Raw genomic sequence first — 23,688 nt, 5'->3', positions numbered from 1 at the left:
AGGTTTTAAGGATATCCCTGCTTCAGCACAGGTGGTGCAGTCTTCGAATGAGCCACTGTTTGAGCCACCTGTACTGCAGCAGGGATATTCTTAAACTGCACTGGGACTGGAGTTTCCCCGCCCCTGTGCTAATAGAAGCTCAGACTAAAGGTCTCGTATTATATTTTCCTCTGTGCACATTTTTGTTTTACTGGCAGCACTGAAATCAGATGACAAGGGGATCCTGTCACTCAGTGTTCTGAAACGTTACCAATTGGTACAAGTTAGTATCATTTAGGACCATAACAAACACCAATGCACTAGATCAGCGCTGCGCAATCTTTCATGCTCGCGCCCCCCTCCTGCTTCCCTCCCTGCTCGTGCTCCCCCACCCCTCCCTTACCTCCTCTCCGGCTCCCGGCGTCAAATGACGCTGCGGGGTCACGTGACGTAATTTGACGACGCGTTGCCATGGCGACGTGTCGCCGAAGGTAAGTGAAGTGGCAGAGGCCTCACGTGATCCCCCGGCATTCATTTAAATGCCTTGGGGAAGAGCGCGGGACCCTTGCATCCGCCCGCGCCCCCCCAGAATAATGTTGCCCCCCAGTTTGTGCACCGCTGCTCTAGATCTCCTCTTATTTAAGTTAACATCAGATATTGACCCTGAACGCATTGCTTCTATTCAGCAAAGAATATATTCTGAAATGTCTCAGAAATACATTAATCTTTTCACATACTTATTTTATTTTCTACACTTTTTTATTATAGTATTTTTGTTATAGTGGCGTTTTTGTATTCGTGTTGGGCTCCCTAACATTATTTCCTCGTACAAAGTATTAAAAAAACGTACATTAATGGAACACTGTAGAAGTCCTTAAAATTGACAACAAATGTGAATTACAGTGGAACAGATTTATTTATCATTATTTTATACAGCGGCTTTGTCATTACGCTGATATATTTCTCATTGCATAATAACTCGTGTTTATATATGTCCGTTTTCTCCAGAACACGGTTGTGGTCTAAAGTTTGACTGTACCTAGATGCATTTCCTCTTCCCCATTCATTTGTTTTTGTTTAAATAGATGTGTCAGTTCTTTACAGTTACGGCAGTGTAATTATCTTAAGCTGCCGATCTTTCAGCACAGATCCTGCTTCCCAGGGCATCCAATATGGCTGCCTATCTCAAAAGAGGAAGTGCTGTAGCTTCTTAAATTGTTGCTGTAGCAACCCAAGGAAGCTTAATACATATAAATCATTTTTTTTTTAAATCGTAAAAAGTGAAATAAAATGTAGTAAGTATTATCTAATACTACACAACTGATTTATTTAAAAAAAAATGTAGGATTTTGAATGAAATGCTGTTTTAAGTACAGGGAAAGTACAATATGAACAGAATACAGCCTCGCCTAGTGGTGCAACTCAGAATATTCTGCTCAGTGACATCTCCCCAAACTTCTCCTTAAACACTTCCTAGGATGGCCTACTGAATAAGTGTATGATCTGTGTATACGTGTTTGATTATCACTGCATGTTATCTCCTTCTGCATTTACAGCTTTTTTTTCATTTGCAAAGAGAGCGGACTTTTCTTGAGCCTAGAGCACGATTTTATACTGCAGAAATCGCCAGTGCGTTAGGCTACCTGCACTCCATTAAAATTATATACAGGTAACGGCCATTTTGTTTCTCATGCACAACTTCCATTTTGTGGAATGTTATGTGCGTACTAATCATGATCTTCACTTTATTTACAGGGATCTAAAACCTGAAAATATTCTTTTAGACTCCCAGGTAATTCTATTTTGTTTTTGATTTGGTATACTCTACATAATCAAAAGTTTTATATTGACATGGAATTTCGCCTGAAAGAAACGTTTGCCTTTTGTCAAAATAAAAACTAAAACATATACTGTCTTTGTTGCAACAATATCCTCAGCTATGATTTTCTTTTTATTTTGTTTTTTTGTCCAGGGGCATATTGTTTTAACAGACTTTGGACTTTGCAAAGAAGGGATTGCAAATTCAGACACCACACTCACATTTTGTGGGACGCCAGAGGTAAGAGACTTTTTTTTTTTTACTGGATTGCAGTTTGCAGATCTATTATTTATTAAGGTCTGAGATATTCCGAAATATTATTCTTATTTTTGCAGAAAGTTATGTAGAAAATGGTAAAGACAAAGGTCTCACACTCGCCTCTCTCGACTGGTTTTACTACCTAAAAGGCATGCTAGCCATCAACATTTTTAGGATACAGGGGTGGTTTCGGCGCAACTGCGCATGCCTGAGTCAAAGAAGCTCCTGGATGTTCTTCAATCAACTTTATTATAACAAAACACACAAGGGCTACACCGCAATCTCCCCCTCTACGCGTTTCACCCTTACAGATAGGGCTTCGTCTCGGAGTGGGGAGAAGCGGTAGCTGCCTGATTAAATACAAGAAAAGCCCGCGAAAACGGTTTAAAAACATTCTCCCCACTCCGAGACGAAGCCCTATCTGTAAGGGTGAAACGCGTAGAGGGGGAGATTGCGGTGTAGCCCTTGTGTGTTTTGTTATAATAAAGTTGATTGAAGAACATCCGGGAGCTTCTTTGACTCAGGCATGCGCAGTTGCGCCGAAACCACCCCTGTATCCTGACATTTCAAACGGCGGCACGCAGGAGCAGCCGAGGTGAGCAGGTCCCAGACCGGAGAAAATGCAGTTGAGGTAAGATTTAATATCCCCCTGCACCGGTCAACTCTGTGGCCACGCAGAGGTCCCTCGTACACTGCCGCAGTGTCTGAAACATTTAAAGGTGACTTGCCCTTATACACGGAAGCGCAGGACAGACTTCTTGGCGATTGGATCAACATTTTTAGACCTGTTACAGTATATTTATTAGCTGTCCGTTTTACAGATAGGAATGTTGTATAGTTACATACCAGGTGCCAATACTTGCTTTTCCTTTCAGTATCTAGCACCTGAAGTGATAAAGAAACAGCCCTATGACAATACTGTGGACTGGTGGTGCCTTGGTTCTGTCCTATATGAAATGCTGCACGGGCTGGTAAGATTTTGTGTTTATTTACACCTTGTCAGAATGTAAAAAGCACTAAACATACTTGGTCAAGTGGAAAACCATTCCAGAGGTGCACTCATTTAATTGATCTCTTTGCTAGAATGTGACATTATTTTGTGATCTGTAACACGACTGTAGGTAAGGGCTCCACGATGTTGTGGGGAGACATCAGGTCAGGCTTTCAGCTAGTTGTTCTTCCTTCAGCGCAGCACCTCCGTCCCATGAGGATCCTGGGGTAGCCAGGATGGTCCTCACAGGCAACTCTTTCTCAGGTCCCAGAAATCTAACATCACACTATGGACAGTACAAGGGTCTTGATTTGGTCACTCTGCTCCACAGCATGTGTGTTCCCTGGAGCAGACCCACAGAGCTTCAGGCCCCCCCTCCGCTCCCTCACCCCCTAACAGGGTAACGGTTCAGCCCACTCCTGTCCAGGAGAAGCTTTAATCATGCTCCCTCCACGCAGGGAGATGGACACCGAACTCAGAAGCACGTAACTCTCAATTTAGAGGAAACCCGGCCCTTCCCAGGGGAGTGGCTTATTTGGCTTATTAGACAAAAACACTTGTATGTAAGATAGAGCGCTTACAGAAGATCCCTACAAATTGCACTCAAAGTACATATGCTAAATATAATAGGGCAATTCAATAATCACGGAATCATAATATTCTATATTATCTATATTGTTATATTCCTCTGCACCTTCATTTTTCTTTACTAACTCTGGAGCGACTTTGGATTTGAGCGGGTAGTCCACTTTATTGATGGTATCAACATTTATGCTGAAAATCATACTGGGCGCCAATATTTCTACACAAATATGTTGCCAGTGACTTTACTATTTAATATGATCAAGAGAAGGTTAGTTAGAAAAATACATCTGTATGATTTGTGTTAACTTATTGATTATGAAAAGAGTTGTTCTGGTAAAGAGGAAATAAGTCATGATGGGTGAAGTACAGGGATGTCTCTGCCATGGTTTCCAGGACTTTCATTTCAGTGTTATCACAACTGTTTAAAAATGTTTATGTCTGTAATAGTAGATTGGATAAAACCAATAATTGTCACATGAAGAGCAATTGAAGAATACTCCACCAGAGGTGGATTCAAACAGTACTTAATAATTGCAAGCGAGTGCCAAGGAACCCGTTTTCTGCTTGCTCTATAGATGTGATATGTACATATGTTCTTTTCTTGCAGCCTCCTTTTTACAGCCGGGACACTGCAGAGATGTATGAGAACATTCTTCACAAGCCCCTGGCTTTACGGCCCGGTGCAAGTCTGCCCGCTTTATCCATCTTAGAGGAGCTGCTGGAGAAAGACCGCACATTGAGACTTGGAGCGAATGAAGACTTTGTATGTAAATCTTATGTTACTAGAATACCATTAATAATCTGAAATGTCTGCTTAGTATTATCTGTAATTACATGGGTGGGTGACTTTATAGAGAAGCAGTTTGCTGATTTTGGATATTGCCTTCAGAAAGCTTACAATACTCTTATTGTTGATTTCTTAAGGAGACATTTAAAATCTTATAGTTGCAATACTGTGCAGTTATTGACTGGTAAAGCCCCATTTCTATATTGTATTGTATTGTATGTCTTTATTTATATAGCGCCATAAATGTACATAGCGCTTCACAGTAGTCATACATGTTGTAATCATATAAATAACAAATATTATAAATAACAGGTCATGGGAATAAGTGCTTCAGACATAAAAGTAACATTAAGGAAGAGGAGTCCCTGCCCCGAGGAGCTTACAATCTATATGGTCAGAAACTGCCGTTCTTGCCCGAAAATCCTTATTGAAGTCAATGGCAATATTTGTCCAAAAACAACCTGAGCAGCCACTTGGGACAATATAGAATGAGCTAAATGTGTGTAGCAGCTTCGTTTTGTAACAGACTTGCTTAGTCACCAGCTTTGCCGCAGCCTGTCAATGTTCTTCTTCACCGCTTGTTTTGCGGCAGCTTCAAACTGAACATAAATCTCTAGGCTGTTTATTTCAGGAAAGGAGGCAGCATAGACACAACCAAGGGACAGAAATAAAATAATCCAAATCCAGTACAGGAACATACAGTAGAGGCAACTCTTATTCGAACAAAAACCAGTGACAATTCCCCAAAAAAACCAGGAAACACCCAGGTACATTCTGAATACATGCCTTAAACTTTCCTTAAACTAGCCCCAGCATTTCTGCATTGATTAATGGCCTATCAGATTAACAGCGGGGGTCCCAGGCAGTCCCATTCAAACTGAATTGGACTGCCAGGGATCCCTGCTGTGTTAATCCTATGGGTCGTTAGTCAATGCAGAAATGCCTTAAACGTGCCTCAAACTAGCTCAGAACATACCCAGCACATACCCAGAACATACCCAGCACATACCCAGCACATACCCAGAATGTAACCCGGCTAGTTTACAGCAAATGTTAGAATAAACGTTGCCTCTACTGTACAAGAGCAAAAGTATCACTTGCTTCACTTTCCATTGTCCACCTGGTGGAGGTTCTCTATTACTGCAACATGAAAAGATTTGCAGCATTGAATCATAGTTTTTCTTTCCTTTTATCAACCTGGAAATCCTTACACTCCCCCACCCCCCTCTAATACCTTGTATGTGACAGCTAATTCAATTATGCCTTTATTTAACTGACTTTTTTTTTAAATCACTCCATAGGGAAAGATTTTTTTCTTGAAAAGTCCCCCCCCACCCCCCTTTTATCTTCTACTGTAGTGTTGTAAAGCACTACATATATTGTTGGCGCTTTGTAAATACAATTATGCATACCTTTAATAATAGGAAATCAAATGCAAACCTTTTTTTTATCACAGATTTATATAAATCTTATATTATACAAAATAATGCTAACGCGTTTTAGAAGTGTTTTTTCGTTACATGAAAACCCTGCCTAGCTAAAAGTGTTTACAGTTCATTTTGTTTTGGGCTCAAATTTCAATGAGAAAAATCTGATTTTCGCAAAGGACTTGACTTAGCCCTAACCTGCATGTCAGGAGAGAGAAGAACAGGTAGAAGACATGGACCCAAGATCCAGGCCAAGTCTCCTCGGGTAGCGAAGCCTCTAAGAACCAAGTGATCCATTCTCCTTGTTGACTGGCGTATCATAAAAACACATTGTAACGTGCAAATCATATTAAATAAACCCAAGAAAGTGTCAAGAGTATAACACAGGTCAGGCGATCCTTTTTTGAGTTGTATCAACTTTCGTAAAGTCTGAGCAAAATCACCTTTAGTATACTGTATATGTCAGATGAGGACTGCTGCAAACCTCATCATTATCTCCAGTAGTTGCACATGCAGAATTAGTAAGTGCCTTTTTGCTTTGTGTGCCTAATGCCTCCGTAACCATTTTATTTCCTAGAGTTGCAAATGATGGCACATGGTAATCCAGAGGACCTTGCAAAATGAAGCATATGTACCCACAAAGAATCCAACACTGTCATCGTGTTTCTAATCAAATGAATCCATTTTCTACTAAGAATTGTGTTCCTAGGCTACAGTGAAAAAGATATCAGGAGTGAATTTTTTTAAAACCACTGGCGTACTCAACTCCAGTCCTTAAGACCCACCAATCAGTGGTTCAGTCTTCGACTGAGCCACTTGTGCTGCAGCAGGGATATCCTGAAAACCTGACCTGTTGGGGGGTCTGGAGGACTGGAGTTGAGAACCCCTGGGTTACCCAGCTCACTTATAGGCAGTGGAGCCGATTTAATAAACTGCGAGATTAGCACTGCAAAGTCACCTGGAAAAGAAAGACTGGTGTGTAGCGGCAAATAGGAGCGGGGTCGCACCATGTGCAATAAATGTACACACACTGCTACTAGAGATACATGTATTTGCATGCACCTTGTATGACAAAAGTCATCTGTTTGCCTTTCATTTTTTTTCTCATCACAATTATAAAGCCATTATTGTTATTCAACGCACAGGAATTGGAGGACTGAAAAACCATTCTATAAAAAAAAGAGACCAGATGAAGAATGTAAAAAAAACATAAAAAACATCCATTTTGCTATGGAAATGTTCGTTTAATTTTCTTTTTTTAAACCGTCTCAATCAGCTACATTTTAACCAATCAAACATGTCACTGTCCGTAATTCACGTTCATCGTAGGCAGCACTGCCACTGTCTGTGGTACTGAAAAAGGTTTGAGAGGAACAGCATGAGTAGATCTTGTTTGAACTAATATGATGTGCTGTACCATGACTTCACATCTGCGGGCATTAACATTGTCACTAGGTCATCGCTAGAAATGTAAAGGGAGTTTCCACGTTTAGAACAAGCATAACTACAGTATCCAACCACAACAATGGCTAAGTAAGAGTCGTCGTTCTAGATCTGTAACTTCCACAACATCATCTGCTTTGCCATTGCATCTCCAATAACATCATTAACTGTAACCCAACATTTATACGACTTGCGTGAATAGAGGATTCCTTTTCTCTGAGACATACTGTATGTACCAAAGTAAAATTTATCTTTTTTTTTGTTTGTTTACATTGCAGCATGACATTCAAAACCATCCTTTCTTTGCATGTATAAACTGGACTGATCTTGTTGAAAAGAAGATACCTCCACCATATAACCCTAATGTGGTGAGTAAAGTGTATCACGTTTAGGATATGCTGGAACATGTCAAGGTAGAGCAATGCACTGCACTAGAAAGTTCTCATACACTATGTGGCTCTAAATGGGTTTTTGTTCGTGCAGGGAGAGAAGAGACTTATATTTTTTTACTAGATTGGCACATTTCTCTTGCAATTATGCAGTTAGAATGTGGTTATATCTGTTATTGTGGGTTTAAATTAAAGTGGGTAACTGTAACAGGGGACTTATCCCTGTTCAGTAATGTGCCTTTAATCTAGCAGTGTGGTAGTTAATTACTAAACACCACCTGCCTGATTAGATTGTTTACAAAAAGCCTGCCTTTGAGACAGGAAGGGACTCCTTAGCTCTGACTGTGAGCTGACCTTTGGAGACACCACATGTCTTGAGCTCTGCCAGAAGACACAGCAGAGCTGATTTCAAGACACAGGGAAAACTACTTAACCTGAAGCTGACACACCCTGAGTGAAGGGAGCTGAACCAGGAGAGCAGAGAAGCTTACTCTACAGCAAGAAACAGATAAGACTTTCATAATTAAGAGACTGCTTATATCTGCTTATTTCATGCTATATGTTTTGGGGCTGCGAGACATGCTTGACTTAGGGAGATGTGAATTAATTGCATGGTATTTTCACTAGAGATACTCCCAAGTGAATAGAAGCTTTGTTCCCCCCCCCACCCCCCCTGTGTTTGGATGATTTCCTGATGAAAAGGAAAAGGCACAATAAAGCCTTATTATAATTTCACCTTATAAAAGCCTCCAATTGTGTACCTCTGTGAACGTCCGTCTACAGTAACCAAGTGGAAGAGGGAGGAAAATATTGACTTGAGAAACAGCATACACTCAAGTGTAAAAAATATAAATATGTTTTGTAAATAGCCAGGATTTGAAGGCAGTAGGACAATTAGCCGAACATGAGGACATTATTATATGTAATATGTAAGTGAATGATGATGATAATAAGGTAAAATGTACTAAGAAGGGCTTGAAAGTGAAAGGACTTTGTGAGTCGTGAGTTATGTTGGGCCTCTTCACAATGCTTCCAAACTGCAATGTGCTAGGGATGCTACTCCGTATGACACCTTCCAGCGCCGGAAGACAAGTGAATGGTCACATGGTGTTTTCCTGTGCTGAACGGTCAGGAGAGAAAAGGACAGCACCACTTGCTGAATTTGGCCCTACATGTGTTGTTTGTGTTGATGATTTCACCAACACTTTCTCACTAGTTGCAATGCGAAAAGAGAAGAGATTTTAAAATTGCAGTTTCCTGTCACTAAATAAGCCTTCCTTTCTTCCCGTTAGGTGGGCCCTGATGATATTACAAACTTTGACACAGAATTTACAGAAGAAATGGTCCCATATTCTGTCTGTGTGTCTTCTGACTATTCGATAGTAAATGCCAGCGTTGAGGAAGCAGATGACGCATTTATTGGATTCTCCTATGTTCCACCCACCGAGGATTTGTTCTTCTAGCACCTTTCTGAGTAGAAACTGGACTACTAATACATACTAGCCAACTGGGTCTGCACAATATAGATCAAAGGCATGCGCAAAAGATTTTTAGCGTGGGGCTGGCAAGGTGTAGTTAAGTTGAAGCAGTGCCTTATTTCAAATGTCTTTTGCTGCCCAAGTGGCATGCCTAGCATTGCATCATGGGAAATGAAGCACAATGCTCAGTAGACTTCTGTGAACGAATGGTAAATTAACTTCGTTTAAAATGTTTGAGTCATCTCTCTGCTTTATTTGAAGCAATTCAGCCTGCTAATGTGGAGAATGGATTTGTTAGCCTATTGCAGATTAAAATGAGTGTTAAAGCAGCAGTTCCCCCTACTTTTTTTATTGTTATTTTTTTTTAACTCCTTCCTCCCCATCCTCTCTCTCTCTTTTTTTTTTTTTAACTATAGATGGGAAGCAGGGTTTCTCCGTAGCTGAAACGGGTTAATTTCTGCTCTGTTGACCCCCTTGGTTCCCCAGATACATGCTTGTAAATACAGCGTTGGTACCCTTTCCACAAGGTGGAACAAAATGGCTGTTAAAATCATCATCTGTTGCAGCTTCCTATTGGCTCGCATGACACACAGGATTTAAACAACCATGAAATACTGGTGGCACGTTTCCCGGTATGTACTTACTCAGGAACCAGTGGGTCCCCAGAAACAGAAATGAATGCGGTTCAGATGCCGGGATCCTCTGCTTCCCACCGATGTAGGGGGGGAAGAGGGGAAACTGGGGGGCGAAACTGCTCTTTTAAGATTTAACTCGTTCTAAAATGAGACAGAAAAATGGCTTTGTTTTTCCAGTTATGATGTAAAAAAAATATCCACAATAAATACTGCTATACAGTATCTATACAGTGCAGCTCATATTAAGCATGATTTCCGATTTACACTCAATGCATTCAAAGTGCAGTCCTTACATGTTGGAGTCAAATAGTTCCTCTCGGTTTTGCACTAGTTTCAAATCCGGCGTGAAAAGTATTAATTGATAGCAGGCCAATTAATCAATACATTCCTTAGTAATTTGTATATGAGTTGTAGCACACTGCTTTATAGGCTAAGGGGGCAATTCTATATTGGCCAATGGAGATGTATTTCCAAAAATTGTCTGAACATCCACTTTGGACAATAGTGAATAAGGCCTTAAGTGATGATTCTGTTGTGAGCTAATTTCACTTTAACGGAGCAGTTCCACCTTCCGGGTTGTTTGGTTTTTTTTACTTGCCAATCTATCCACTCCTCTTTATTGTAGATTGCCTTTCTTCATTTTCCTATTTTTTTCAAGCAAAAAATAATAATAAACTGCCTGTTTCTGTTTAGCATTTTTTAACCCATTCCAACATGGCTTCCTTTGCCTAGTCGAAGCAGCGTGGCACGCAGAGTTGACATAAAACGGGCATTCAGAAATCTCTCACAAATAATATGACAATATGTAATATGACTTGAAGTGATGAATATATATGCAAAGTATAAACACGTGGGGCCCACTGTGATTTTGTGCCATGTGACGTCACAACGTCAACGCAATGATGCCCGTTCCACCAGGGTTACAGTAGATTCAAACAGGTATTTTTTTCTAATTCTATATTTGACAAAAAAAATGCTGCATATACGATATATTTCCATGTTTTTCTCTTTTCTACTTTTGAAAGAACAATTTTTGCATGGACGCGGAACTGCACCTTTAATTGGCAGTGAACAATTGATGTCACATATTGCCTTAAAGCAGAGTGCTGTGCTGTACATAGCACAAATCCAGATGGCAGTATTGAGGTACATGTATATTAACTGCAGAAGAGTAACGTTTAGCAACATTTCATGAAGCAAAGGAGTACTACCTATTGATATGGAAAAATGAATCAAAGCGAAGATGAACTGCTGCTTTGTTTCTACAGCAACCTATTGTGCTTTATTTGTACTACTGTATGCAACTTCTCTTTTGTAACAAAAGTATAAATCATGTCATCATACCATTGGCTATGTGTACTTTTGATGTCTGTACGTAAACATTGCGTCTGTACTGCATGATTAGGTCTGCGTAACATTAGCGCTCATTAGAGGAAATTAGTTCACGCCTTATAAAATGTTACTTTTGGGGGCGTTCCTTCATTCTGCAACATCTCTGCATTAGATGAGCAAGCTCTGCAACATCATGGGAAGGATAAGCAGCCAGTACGCTGAGAGGACAAGAAAGCACACATGTAACCGCGAGGAAGTCACAGTGCTCCTTGAGTATATACTGGAGCATGAAGACAAGCTCTTTGCCGTTTTCTCGGCCTCCGAGGCTCCCAATCGGCTGTCTGCAATGCAAGTCAATGCTGTAGCTCCAACTCAGAAGTTTGGTAATTGGAGGTATAGCTGTTCTAATATGTATTATAGGCTCTTGATAACCCTGAATGAGATTCAATATTTCCATAATGATGGGTGGTACCTCTATATAACCTCCTTATCAGACATGCCAAATATATTCATTTTAATTCTATAAATTCTCGTTCTTCTTTTCTGGGATCCATGTCTGTTTTTCTGAAGAGCAAGGTAGCTCCTGTGTATGAAAAAAGCAGATATTTCAGCAATCGCTTCCAAAACAAGTGCTGAAAATGGTGGGTCCTTACAGTGTAGCAAATTGCATCTGATCCCTACAACCAGGACCGCGGACAGGGGGGGAGAGCCAGGACAATAGTCCTGGGCCCGGCAGCTATGGGGGGCCCGGCCGGCGCTGGCAGTTGGGTCCGATCGCTTGGTAGGTTGGCTACCGGGCCCAGCAGCCGGACCAACATCCGCGTCCGTCAGCTCTCCCCCCGTGCGGCAGGCCTCTCTCCCCTGCTGTGGCTGGCCTCGCGTAGGCCCCGCCCCTGCGCCGGAAGTTGGGTGGGCTGATCGATGTGGTACCGGAGGCCTCCAGGTAAGGAGAGGAAGAGGGGGTAATATTTACAGTCTGGATGGGAGAAAAACCTGACCTGTCGAAGCTCCTATTTTACTATGGAAGACAGCACATGAAAACTTGAGCAGGTTCCCCTTCACACTTCACTTCCCACCCAAATATAACACCAGTGCTGGCCAAGTTAGAAGCCTAAGGCTGCGTCCATAGAAGGACAAGCAGCGCTGAGCCCCGGCATCCTCAATGAGGATAGCTTTAGAGGGGGCTCACGCGAGCGTCCGCAGGCGTGCTCAAGAGTTGGATTTTTCAACCGACAGCCAATGCTGTTTTTCAGTGCGCTGTCGGCTGAAAACATCCAATCAGCGCGAATCAGCGTCAATGGCACCGTGACGTTGACGTCGATGCGTCGCGGGCAATTGGCCAAGCGACGTCACTGCCCCGCCTCCCAATCACGGATGCTGTCTCGCCTGCATGTGCATGAAATCGCTCGTGTTTGATCAGGTGAGCATCAGAGTCCGCGCGGCTTAGCGCTGCTCCACGTTCTATGGACGCAGCCTTAGTAATGCTGCTATTGGATTTTCTTGTGACCACTGGTCATTTTTATTTGAATATTTCCTCATATTTCTCAATTACACAATGGTCCCTATTCGATATACAGTGCAGCCATCTCCTCTTTGTCAGGGAAGTTTAAAATCTTAATAATTAGAATGGCGCATGAAACTTTACAGCAGCAATCCCCAGACCTGTCAACTGTCACTGATTTTACATCTCGCTGATTTCTGACATAAATGCTCCCGCAGACATCAATTAATAACGGCCTAGTGTGCCTACTGCGTGGTTTACTTACGCCCCCCTAACAAACTGAGACGACACAGTTTTGTGGAAGTAAAAATGGTCACAGCTTTATTGTTTTAACAATACCTGCAAATAACTGTCAGCCATAATCTTAGTCCTTTGTCATCCCTATTCTCGGTATCTTCCGGCGGGGGGAGCCCTCCTCCACCCGCCCTAATCTACCGTCCACCAGGAGAGACACTCTCCGCCGCGAGAGACACTCTCCACGGCCCCCGTCTACCGTTACTGGGAGAGACACTCTCCACCGTGAGAGACACTCTCCACGGCCCCTAGGTCCCCCTTATCAGAGCCGCCTGGGCCTACCCGCATAGCTGCCTAAGATTGGTGCCAGGGGTACAGCGACCGACCGCCTGCGTCGGCGCCTCCAGCCCGCACAATCTTTTCAGGGGAACCATTACCTGGCGGCCCATCCGCATCGGGTGGAGCCCCATTTCGGGTATTCACGGTGTCCCTACGATGACTGGCCTGACAGTTCCACCACCCGGAGGACCCAGTAAGGCCACTTACTGGGGACTCACCCCACACCCCAAGCTGTGACCCTAAACCCTGACTGCTGATCGCTTGCAAAGGCGTACGCATGTTATTAATAAAATATCGAGGGGCCCTCGCTGTGAAGACAGAAAACATGTTAGTAGATTATCTAATTACACGCCTGCCGGCCCCTAATGTACCCCTTTGAGCATTCGATTGTGCCTCTGAAGCTGCTGGGGGCCCAGAGTAACAGCCGAAAAGGCTGCCTCTATGTCAATTTTACCAATAGTGCTCCCTCCCCATATGTCTTAATTACCTGAATATAATTATATATTTTTTTTTTTTTTGCACCTGGGGAAATCATTAACTGAGCAATAGGGGGGGGGGTGTGTGTGTGAATGGGCCCACCATACATCCCAATTTTATCCCCTTTAACTCACCCCCCCACTGGTGTGTGAAAAAAACCCCTTCTAAACCCTCCTCCAAGAAAACCCCACCTTCTCCTGGTCGGGGTACCCCTTTAGCCAACGGCCCACACCGCTAAGGCTGACCGGTGTTAGCGCCTTCCCTCTCCCCTGGCTCTGGTTGCCCAGGGCCTTTGAAGCACTTCTTGACGGGGTGGCTACCCCCGCACCGGCTACACACATGCCTAAACTTGCAACCCGCCCCCAGCTTGCAGTGTTTATCATTAAACGCCCAACACTCCCTTTTATTGCCCCTGCTTGTTGAATCCCTCCCAGGCCGATCGCCTGGACCCTTGGGAAAGGTGGCATCGCCCCCCTGCTTACCCCGTCCCACTAACTTCATCCACAATTCCATGTCCATCTTCCCCAAACTCAACCGTGTATCCCCCTGCCACCTATGCCTGAACTGCTCGTCATAATCCCGCCACACTGACCCCTCGTGTTCGTCATGTATGTTCTGTATCACACTCATGTATCTCATCACATTATGCAATTCCTTGGGATGTTTTGAAAGGAAACAGTCCCCGAACACAATGAAACCCATAACCCAGTTTGCGTTACTCCTCACTACCTGCCCTTTCTCGCCTGCCTCTCGCGCGTGTTGCCTCTCTGCTCGCCCCTTTACAGACAGCTTGAACATATCCACATACTTCCTGTTACCTACAGTATGTCTCTCTGTGTTCTCCTAGGCAGGTGTGTGTACAGGGGGCTAGTTTCAACTGGAAACGAATCCTCCCCACTGTGGGTGGAAGCCGCCCCTCTGTCTTTGCGCGCTTTGCGTTTTCCCTTATCTGTCCTACTCTGCTTTGCCGCCTTGCTCAACGCCTCTACCTGTTTCCTTATGCGCTTTACCCCTGGGGTCTCGTCGCTGTCTGCGCCGCTGCTTGTGCCTGACTCGCTGCTCGCTCTTGCGCTCTCACTATCCTCACTGTCTGACCCCTGGGACTTACAGTCCGACCCTGACCTAACCGACCCCCCATCACTAACGTCCCCATCAACATCATCCTCATTACATTCCAATGCTGCATTTTCATGCTCACCTGATCCTGCGGCTTGTGCACCTGGGTGACCGGTCCTGGGTCTTTTGGCAGCTGCACGGCTCCTGTTACTGCTCCCCGGATCGGCGACGCTTCCCAGCGCCATTGGTGCCGGCGCATCCGCCTGGGGAGGTGCCCGGGGCACTGGGGGGCACCCCGCAGGCAGGGGCAGCGGGACCGCCGTTGATGTATCCAAGGCAGGTGCCGGCGCACCAGGGGCATCCGGCGCAGGTGCACCGGGCACTGGGGCATGGTGTGTGGGTGCCTGCGCTGGCAGCGCCAGTGGGTATGGCGCGTAGGGGGCAGGTGCATACGGCGCAGGGGCGTAGTGCGTGTGATTTGCCGGTGCGTATGGGGGGGCTTGGGACACGTGGGCGTAAGGCGCTTGGGGGTAAAGCGCTTGGTGGTAAAGCGCTTGGGGGTAAAGCGCTTGGGTGTAAGGCGCTTGGGTGTAAGGCGCTTGGGGGTAAAGCGCTTGGGGGTAAAGCGCTTGGGGGTAAAGCGCTTGGGGGTAAGGCGCTTGGGGGTAAGGCGCCAGGAGCGCCGGGGGTGGCTCTGCCACGTTGGTGGGCTGGCTCGGGCCGGCCCTGGGGGGGGGGGTCTGGTCAGCAGGGGGGGGGTGTTATGTATAGCAGGGGGGGCGATGTGCTGTGCAGCGGAAGGGGGGGACAGGCCAGCAGTGGGAGCGTGGCTAACAGCTGCAGGGGGAGGGTGGCTGGGGGCTGGAGGGGCCGTTTTTGCAGGGATGGGGGGGGCCATGCCAGCAGGGGGAGAGGGGACTGTAGCTGCAGGGTGATGGCTAAAGTCCTCTCCCATGAGGGGGGGTAGAACAGCCTTCCCTGCTCTGCTGCAAGCAGGCACGGGAGTGAGGCTGGGGGGCGGAGCCAGCCTGCCGGGCTGATTCCCTTCCTCTCCGGCTGGGAGAGGAGCTGTGAGGGGGCTGGGAGCCAGGCTGGGCCGTCTGCTTCCCTCTCCGGATGGGAGAGGAGCTGGGAGGGGGCTGGGAGCGAGGCTGGGCCGCCTGCTTCCCTCTCCGGGTGGGAGAGGAGCTGGGAGGGGGCTGGGAGTGAGGCTGGGCCGTCTGCTTCCCTCTCCGGATGGGAGAGGAGCTGGGAGGGGGCTGGGAGCGAGGCTGGGCCGTCTGCTTCCCTCTCCGGATGGGAGAGGAGCTGGGAGGGGGCTGGGCCGCCTGCTTCACTCTCCGGGTGGGAGAGGAGCTGGGAGGGGGCTGGGAGCGAGGCTGGGCCGTCTGCTTCCCTCTCCGGGTGGGAGAGGAGCTGGGAGGGGGCTGGGAGCGAGGCTGGGCCGCCTGCTTCCCTCTCCGGGTGGGAGAGGAGCTGGGAGGGGGCTGGGAGCGAGGCTGGGCCGTCTGCTTCCCTCTCCGGATGGGAGAGGAGCTGGAAGGGGGCTGGGCCGCCTGCTTCACTCTCCGGATGGGAGAGGGCTGCAGCTCTTACTGCTCTGGCCACTGCTTCCGTGGGGCCGCCGGGCGCGATGTCCGGCGATCAGCTGCCTGAGCCTGGATGCGCCTCGTGCTGCTGGGGTCCATGCTGCTATCGGGAGACACCACGCTCACAGGGACCTGCAGGGAGACAAGAAAACAGAGTCAGTGAGTAGCTTTTGCGAGCGCAGGGTTTAAATAGCCCGCCCCATTAGCCCCTCCCCTTGTTGATTCGCGTGCAAATCCACCAAGCCTCGTGGTGGGGGGAAGGAAAGGAAGGCACGTTAAGTACCCCCTGGAGGCACGGGCCATTATGGGCGCGACGGCCCCATTTTGGGACCTCTGCTTCTTCTTTCTCACTGATAAAAATCACAGATTTCACATGCAAAATAAAAAAATCTTTAGCAAATGGATGTCTCTGAATCCCTCATACTCTAATTTTCTGTAACTTTTTTCTTGTTTTTGTGTGATGTGGAAGGGGGGTATTATGTGTGTGTGGGGGAGAGGGTATTATGTGTGTGTGGGGGGGTTGGAGGGAGCTTGTGTGTGTTTGTATTGTGTGTGTGTGTGTGGGGGGGGATATTGTGTGTGAGAGAGAGAGAGGGTATTATGTGTAAGTGAGGGGAGGTGAGATTAGGGGGGGGGAGTGAAGTGAGAGGGGGAGAGGTGAGAGTGGGGGGAGGAGTGAGGTGAGGGTGTGGAGGGAGAGAGTGGTGGGGGCATGGGAGTGAGATAGATGGGGGTGGGGGGAACTCACAAGCCTGCCAACACTGGGAGGTCCGTGGAAACTAGTCCTGGGCCCCGGGATAGCTGTCTGCGGCCCAGACTACCACTGCATATTTAAGAAGTGTTCTTAAATGAAGAACTAGCTCATGGAAACAAAATTAAGAATGGAGATGCTTGTACGCAGCATGTTGAGGTGTTGGACTAATGTGCCCCACGCATGTAGTGTTTTACGCCTAATTTTGGCCAAATCTAAATCGGTCTTATTTTTAAAAGGCGCAAACACCATTTATCCCACCATTTATCCCACCATTTATCCCACCATTTAGCCAACTATTAATCGGCCCCATTGTGTTCTCCTTTAAAAATAATATTTTGGGGTATATCTTTATTACTCAAAATGTAAAAATCTCTCCAAACCATAGGGGAGTGGTGTTGAAAGCCATGTAAAGAAAAATAAATTACATGGTGCAATATTGCCAAAGCAATGATAAAGCAAAATAAAGGGGGCTACAAATTCCTACTCACAATTGAGCAAGAAGAATCAAGCAGAAATCCAAACAGTGGCAGTGATGACCCTAAATGGTATGGTGCAAATTGTCCAGTAGATCTCAAAAGCAGAGAGACAGACCCATAGTGCAGATCAATTTAAAAGACATTTGCCACACACAAAACTCACAAATGGAGGCTTACATTGTGTAAGTGAACAAAAGGCATGGTATATCAGATGTTTCTAAGTGGTGATTCGCGATCTCACCGCTCCACCCTCTAAGCCTCCGGTCACGTCGGCATCCGCCGCGAACCTCCGACGTCACTTCCGGTCACATGAACTCGCCCGTCGGGAACGGCAGGGAATGCCTCTCCAGATCACGCCGTAAGCCACACTATGCGTTTCACCGTATGAAGCCGTTAATCTCATACGGCGAAACGTGTAGAGTGTGGTTTACGGTGTGATGTGTGTGTGTGTGTGTCATACACATTATTTAAGTCATGGTGGGTGACACATTGTGTACCCATTTGCATGTCATTTCCCAGAATCCCTTGCTACAGTGGAAGCACTGTATGCTAGGTGATAATGGTGAAAGGCAGGGTTGCAGTACCTGTCTAAGACATGTGAATGTGCTCACAATTTACATTCTTTATTGAATATATATATCTGCTGCCTAGGAAAACGGTGGGTGAGAGTTCTAGTCCTGTTGGGTCTGACACCAGTACACCGTTCCAGTCACTAGGTGATATAGGCTTATCAACTCAATATAGCTATTATGAAAATCATTTTAGTAAGTGTGGGATGTGACTCATTTAAATATATTTTGCATAAGCATTAGCATATCTCCCAGCATACCTCAGGTCTGCTCCGTTTTGAGCATAGGCGTCTCTCCCTAATTTTTTTGGATGGAGGTTTGAGGGGATACTTGAGATACTACTAAATTGAACTCCGACGTGTTCCCCGATTCCTTACACCCGCAGACTGATATCGGGTCCCCAGAGCCTCCTCACCTGCTCGGCAAAGCACCCAAGATAGCGGCCGGGCTCAACTGAGAGGACCCCTGCTAGGAGAGAGTGCCATGGGTTGCAGACCTTCCAGGAAGGTAAGGAGAGAAGCAACGGAGAGCCGGCGTGCAGGAGAGCTGATCGGGTAGATCAGAGGAGAATATCCAGCTGCCGGTTGAGGGGAAGGTTGCGGGGAGACAGGAGGGGCAGCCATACTGCGGAAGCACTTCAATGCGGGTTCGCCCCTCCCCCAATGCAGGGCCGGTAAACCGGAGATTCCACAGCTGGTGAGGAACAGCAGAGCCACACAACCTCCAATAGGACAATCGTGAGTCTCTAAACAGCCTCAAAATCTAGTCCCCATTTTTCTGTGTGTAGAAGCCTAAAAGAGATCAGTAAAGTCAGAATCAGTCAAGTCAAAATAACAATCACACAGGTGGCATTGCTGTGTCCCCCCTCAAGGGAATAGCTACCCCTCTATAAAAGATCTACATCCACAGAAATGTCTGGATGGTGCAGTCTAATTCGGCGGTCCGAAACCCATGTTCTGTAATACACTGAGCACCATTCTAAGTCTATGAAAAAAATTCAGCTCTGATTGGTCTTCTAATAAACAACCCACATAACATGCTAGTCCCTATCACCATGGCCTCGAAAATGATTAGAACCATCAAAAAGAAGAAAAACCAGAATGAGTTTCATGAATATTTTAAAAAACAAGGTCGACCAACTCCGCAGCACGCGGAGCGGGGAGAAGATCCCTCCATGGAACGTTCAGAATCTGAAATAGCGGTGGAGATCGAAAATCTCTCTACAAAGGAGGACTTATCTATCTTCTTCAAGAAAATTGAATCCTTGATGCAAACAGTAGTGAAGGATCTTAAAGAGGAAATATCCTCCCTTGGGGAACACACTAGCTCCTTGGAATTCAAGGTCGAAGCCACAATCACCCGGCAATCTTTGATGGATATCGAGCTCAGGGAGGTGAAGTCCCAGCTCCTTGATATCAAGGACAGACAGGAGGATGCAGAGAATAGAGATCGCCGCAACAATCTCCGGATTCGGGGGATCCCGGAGTCGGAAACGTATAACGAGAGGTTTATGGGCAAATGGCTATCATCAGCCCTCCCAGATTACACAAAGGAATCTCTTACCTTGGGCAGATGATACACAGTCTTAAGATCGAGACCCCAACCGGGAGACAGACCAAGGGATGTGGTGCTGAGATTCCACTACTTTAAAACAAAGGAAGCTTTCATCTCCGTGATTAGAGGCTCTACAGACCTCAAGTTCCAAAATATACCCCTACAGATATACGCAGACCTGGCGCCTTCCAATCTTGCCAAAAGAAGAAATCTTAGAGAGGTGACGGTGAAATTAAGAGACCGCAATATCAAGTATCGATGGGTCAATGGTAATTAAAAATGGAAACCCCAGATACTAAGAAACTCGGACGACGGCGAGGCCTTCCTCAACCATCTAGACTTGGGTCCACCTCCCCCTGGCCTTGTCTCAGCAGATCGACCTCCATCATGGCCAAACCCAGAGCAGAATTAGGCTGAGAGCCCAAAGATCGCAGGCGGGGGTTCCCCTGAACTAGAACCCTGAAGGTTCAACATAAATAAATTCACGCATAAAAGGACTATATGCTGAAATGCCAATTTATGTTTGCTAGCTTTAGTTATTTTGAGGTTGCACCCAACGATTTAACGTGGTAAGTGTAGACACAAAAGTATGTTATGCTGACATACAGTATTATGGTATGCTTATGGACACAAGTAATTACAAGGTTATTAAATGTTTGCTAGCGCAGTCCAAGCTATTATATGAATACAGTTTAATCTTATCTTTACATTATACCAATAGCCCAAAGAAGCTCGGGAGATGGAGCTTGAGCAGCCAAACCAATTGGGTCTTTGCTGCTACCCCCAACTATGTCTGTGTTTTAATGGCACAGTCGCCCTTGTTTTTTTTCTGTTCTCCCTCACCCCAGATTTTTTTTCCCAAGGGCACGTGAGTTTTAGGAATGTCCCCATGGAGACACATCCATGCTCACTTTTTTTTCTTTCCGGTTTCCTCCCACCCCTTCCTCTATTTTTGTTTCCCCTTTCTCTCCTCCCTTGTCCCCAGTCCCTGAACAGCTGTTAGGTGCCGAGTATAATAAAGGGTCAGCAATGCAAATGTAGATAGGCTATTGAACCTGTAGCCCCTAGGGACCAACATTATGTATCAATTAGAAAAAGTTTGGATGTCTCATTCGCTCCCTCCTGTAATGGCTATCTACCAAGAATTTACACAATTACCCAGGTCCCCTAGAGACGGCTCCCATCTCAAATACAGAAACGGCCCCAAATTGCTCACATATATTAAATTTATACTAGGTAAAGTATTAAGAAATATCAATTTATTATGCTGCTGTTCCCCCCCCCCCCCCTTCTCCCCACAACTCCCTTTTTTTTATGTATCTACCCCCTCCCTCCCCCAATACCCACCCTCAAATGTTTTATCTCTGTATGTTTATGCTTGGATAAACATTACTTAAGTTGGAAAAAAATTGGGAGGAAAAGGTACTCAAAATCAATGGTGAATACTTGAGGCACATATGATTTGCAGATTATAGTGTTATTTTTGCTATAAATCCATAAGATCTCCAGCAACAAATCAGAGAACGCACCAAAGCAAGTAAGAAAGTGGCCTCCATATGAATCTCGGCAAGACCAAAGTGATGTTCAACAAATGTGTCAACTCTACAAAAATCGAAATAAATGGAGTAGAACTACAAAACGTCGTAGACTGTCTACAGTACCTTGACAAGCAAGTAACGATAGATGGAACATTTCAAATTAAATCAATAGGAGAATGAAGATGCGATGAAGGGCATTTGGAAGAAACAAGACTATCTTACAAGGGAATCTTCCGGTGTGCCTCAAAAGGAAGGTATTTGGCCAGTATATTCTGCCTGTGCTCACGTATGGATCTTAAACTTGAAACCCTAAATGCGAATACAATTCACTAAAGCTTCAAATAGCTCAAACAAGTATGGAGAAATATATGCTGAGTATTACCCTAAGAGACAGGAAAAAGAATGGATGTGTTACAAACCAGACAAATGTCTGTGACATCGTCACTAGGGTGAAGTAATTAAAATGGCAGTGGGTCGGACATATTGCAAGAAGAAATAACAATCGTTGCACAGGGATGGTACTCTACTGCATTCCAAGGAATATCAAAAGACCAAGATGATGATGAAAAGTAAGATGGGATGATGAAATCGGCAAATTTGTTGCTACAATGTATTCTTATATTACTAAGGTAACATTATCTATAGTTACAGTTTGCAGCTCAAACTGCTGGGAATATTGGCAACAAATGATCACAAACAGGAAAATGTTGCAAAGATCTTGCACTGCTGGAGAGGTGTGTTAAACCTGCTATAGAAATCAATTGATGCTCAGCATATTAAAACACATACAAAATGGCATTAAGGGTTGAATAATTTAAGATAAGCAGTATTATCTAATACTACAGAACTGATTTATTTTTATTTTTTAAACGCACACATGTAAGATATTGCTTGGATTGCCTCTTTAAGTCCAAAAACGAAGTAAAGCAACAGCCGTTGCTCAAAGCTGGAAAAAGCAATCCTCAGTAGCACACATACATATTGATACCAAAGGAGAATAGCATGGCACAATAGACTTTCCAAGAAATCAATTTAATGAGCAAAACAAAACCACCAACGTTTTGGCTACACGTCGCAGCCTTTATCAAAGTGAGGGCTAGGCTTTTCGTTGTTCCATGCTCTTCTCCTTTATAAAATCTATTTGGCCCATATTTGGAAAGATGCATATAATATTTATGCTTGGGAAGGAGGATGGTAGAGGGGAGTCGCAAAATATACCTATTTGCCTCTCAGCAGAAATGGGAAACAAACATATGCCAATATAAAAGCAGTGGTACTCTGGAGTTATAAATGAAACACTTGTGTCTGTCTCTAACCCCTGCCTAGTACCACACTTTGTCCACTGAATTTATCTATATAAATCCCAAGGTGTACAATTTGCTCACCTCTGAATTCTACTCGGTGGCCACAATAAACATGGCTGGAGTTTTGATAGTAAGGCCAGGGTGAGCACGCGCTCGCAACCGTGCGTGTGATGTCACGCGCATCTTTGGCTGCAGCGATTTTTGGCGTAGGTAGACGTGACAGGGAGGCATGTCGAGGGGCGTGCCGGAGGCGTAGCCTTGACGTCACGGAGCTGGTTTGCTCTTATTGGCAAACCGCGCACGTGACCTGGCCGTCGCGCCACAGAATAAAATATATATTGATTCTTTGCGTGACGCTCGCCCCATCGTGCTGGCACATGCGTGCTCTATGGCCGCGATCATTGCCTTAAGGTATTTTGATAGCGCCGCGCGCACGGTTGCTTGTGCAGTAGCGCTCACCCTGGCCGCGGCCTTGTCCAGGGTGAGCGTGCGCTTGCTGGAGCTCGAGCGCCGTGATGTCAGGCAATTATGTTGCCCGGGCGATTCCTGGCCATCTAGTTGCACGCGTGGGGGGGGTGTGCCCGTGACATCACATGAGTGGTTCGCCCTCGTTGGCTGAACCACGCACGTGACCGGGGCAAGCAGCTGAGTGTGGAGCGTTCATGGGCACGTGCGCGCGCACTCTGGACCAACATTGTCGCAATGTGTTTGATCGCGCTGAGCATGAGCGCGCATGAGGCTCAGCTTCACCCTGGACGCGGCTGCTTGTTTTATAGTTGGTGCCACGCGCGTGTGCTAATGCTTGGGCACGTGAAGCACACTTTTTGTGTGTACAGGTCTGTGCTGTGTGACAGGTGGGCGTGGCTATGACGTCACACCCGGCTTCACACACAACTACAAGCTCAACCTGCACATCAATATCAGTCCCACTCCTCTTTACCAACCTCTTCTACCCCTTTCTCCCTCAGTGATTCCTACCACCCCCTTCCTCCCATTAGACCTCCCCCCCCCTCCGAGGGGTAGATTAATCAATGCAGAACTTGGCCTGCTCCTCCTGCCCCCGGGAACACCCCCCCTCCCCCGCCTATCCCAGCCGCACTGTGATTGGCTTGGCAGCGTCATATGGCGCGGCAGCAGCGCGAAAATATAAATTTGCACGTATTTGCTGTGATCT

At 45.8% G+C, this 23,688-nt stretch overlaps 1 protein-coding gene across 6 annotated transcripts in view; it reads left to right on the top strand.

Moving 5' to 3' along the window:
• Positions 1-11,134, top strand: part of SGK3 (serum/glucocorticoid regulated kinase family member 3) — a 117,516-nt gene extending 106,382 nt beyond the window's left edge. For all 6 annotated transcript variants that reach the window (XM_075583917.1, XM_075583893.1, XM_075583889.1 and 3 more), the window contains 7 exons: positions 1,536-1,648; positions 1,735-1,771; positions 1,952-2,038; positions 2,932-3,027; positions 4,240-4,395; positions 7,568-7,657; positions 8,971-11,134. In XM_075583917.1, the coding sequence (XP_075440032.1) occupies positions 1,536-1,648; positions 1,735-1,771; positions 1,952-2,038; positions 2,932-3,027; positions 4,240-4,395; positions 7,568-7,657; positions 8,971-9,141 (750 nt within the window). In that variant the 3' untranslated portion in view covers positions 9,142-11,134. The remainder of the gene's footprint in view (positions 1-1,535; positions 1,649-1,734; positions 1,772-1,951; positions 2,039-2,931; positions 3,028-4,239; positions 4,396-7,567; positions 7,658-8,970) is intronic.
• The last annotated feature ends 12,554 nt before the right edge of the window (positions 11,135-23,688 follow it).

This window comes from Ascaphus truei, chromosome 2, assembly GCF_040206685.1.
Source record: "Ascaphus truei isolate aAscTru1 chromosome 2, aAscTru1.hap1, whole genome shotgun sequence".
NCBI classification, from domain to species: Eukaryota; Metazoa; Chordata; class Amphibia; order Anura; family Ascaphidae; genus Ascaphus; species Ascaphus truei.
This window is presented reverse-complemented; position numbering and strand designations above follow the sequence as displayed.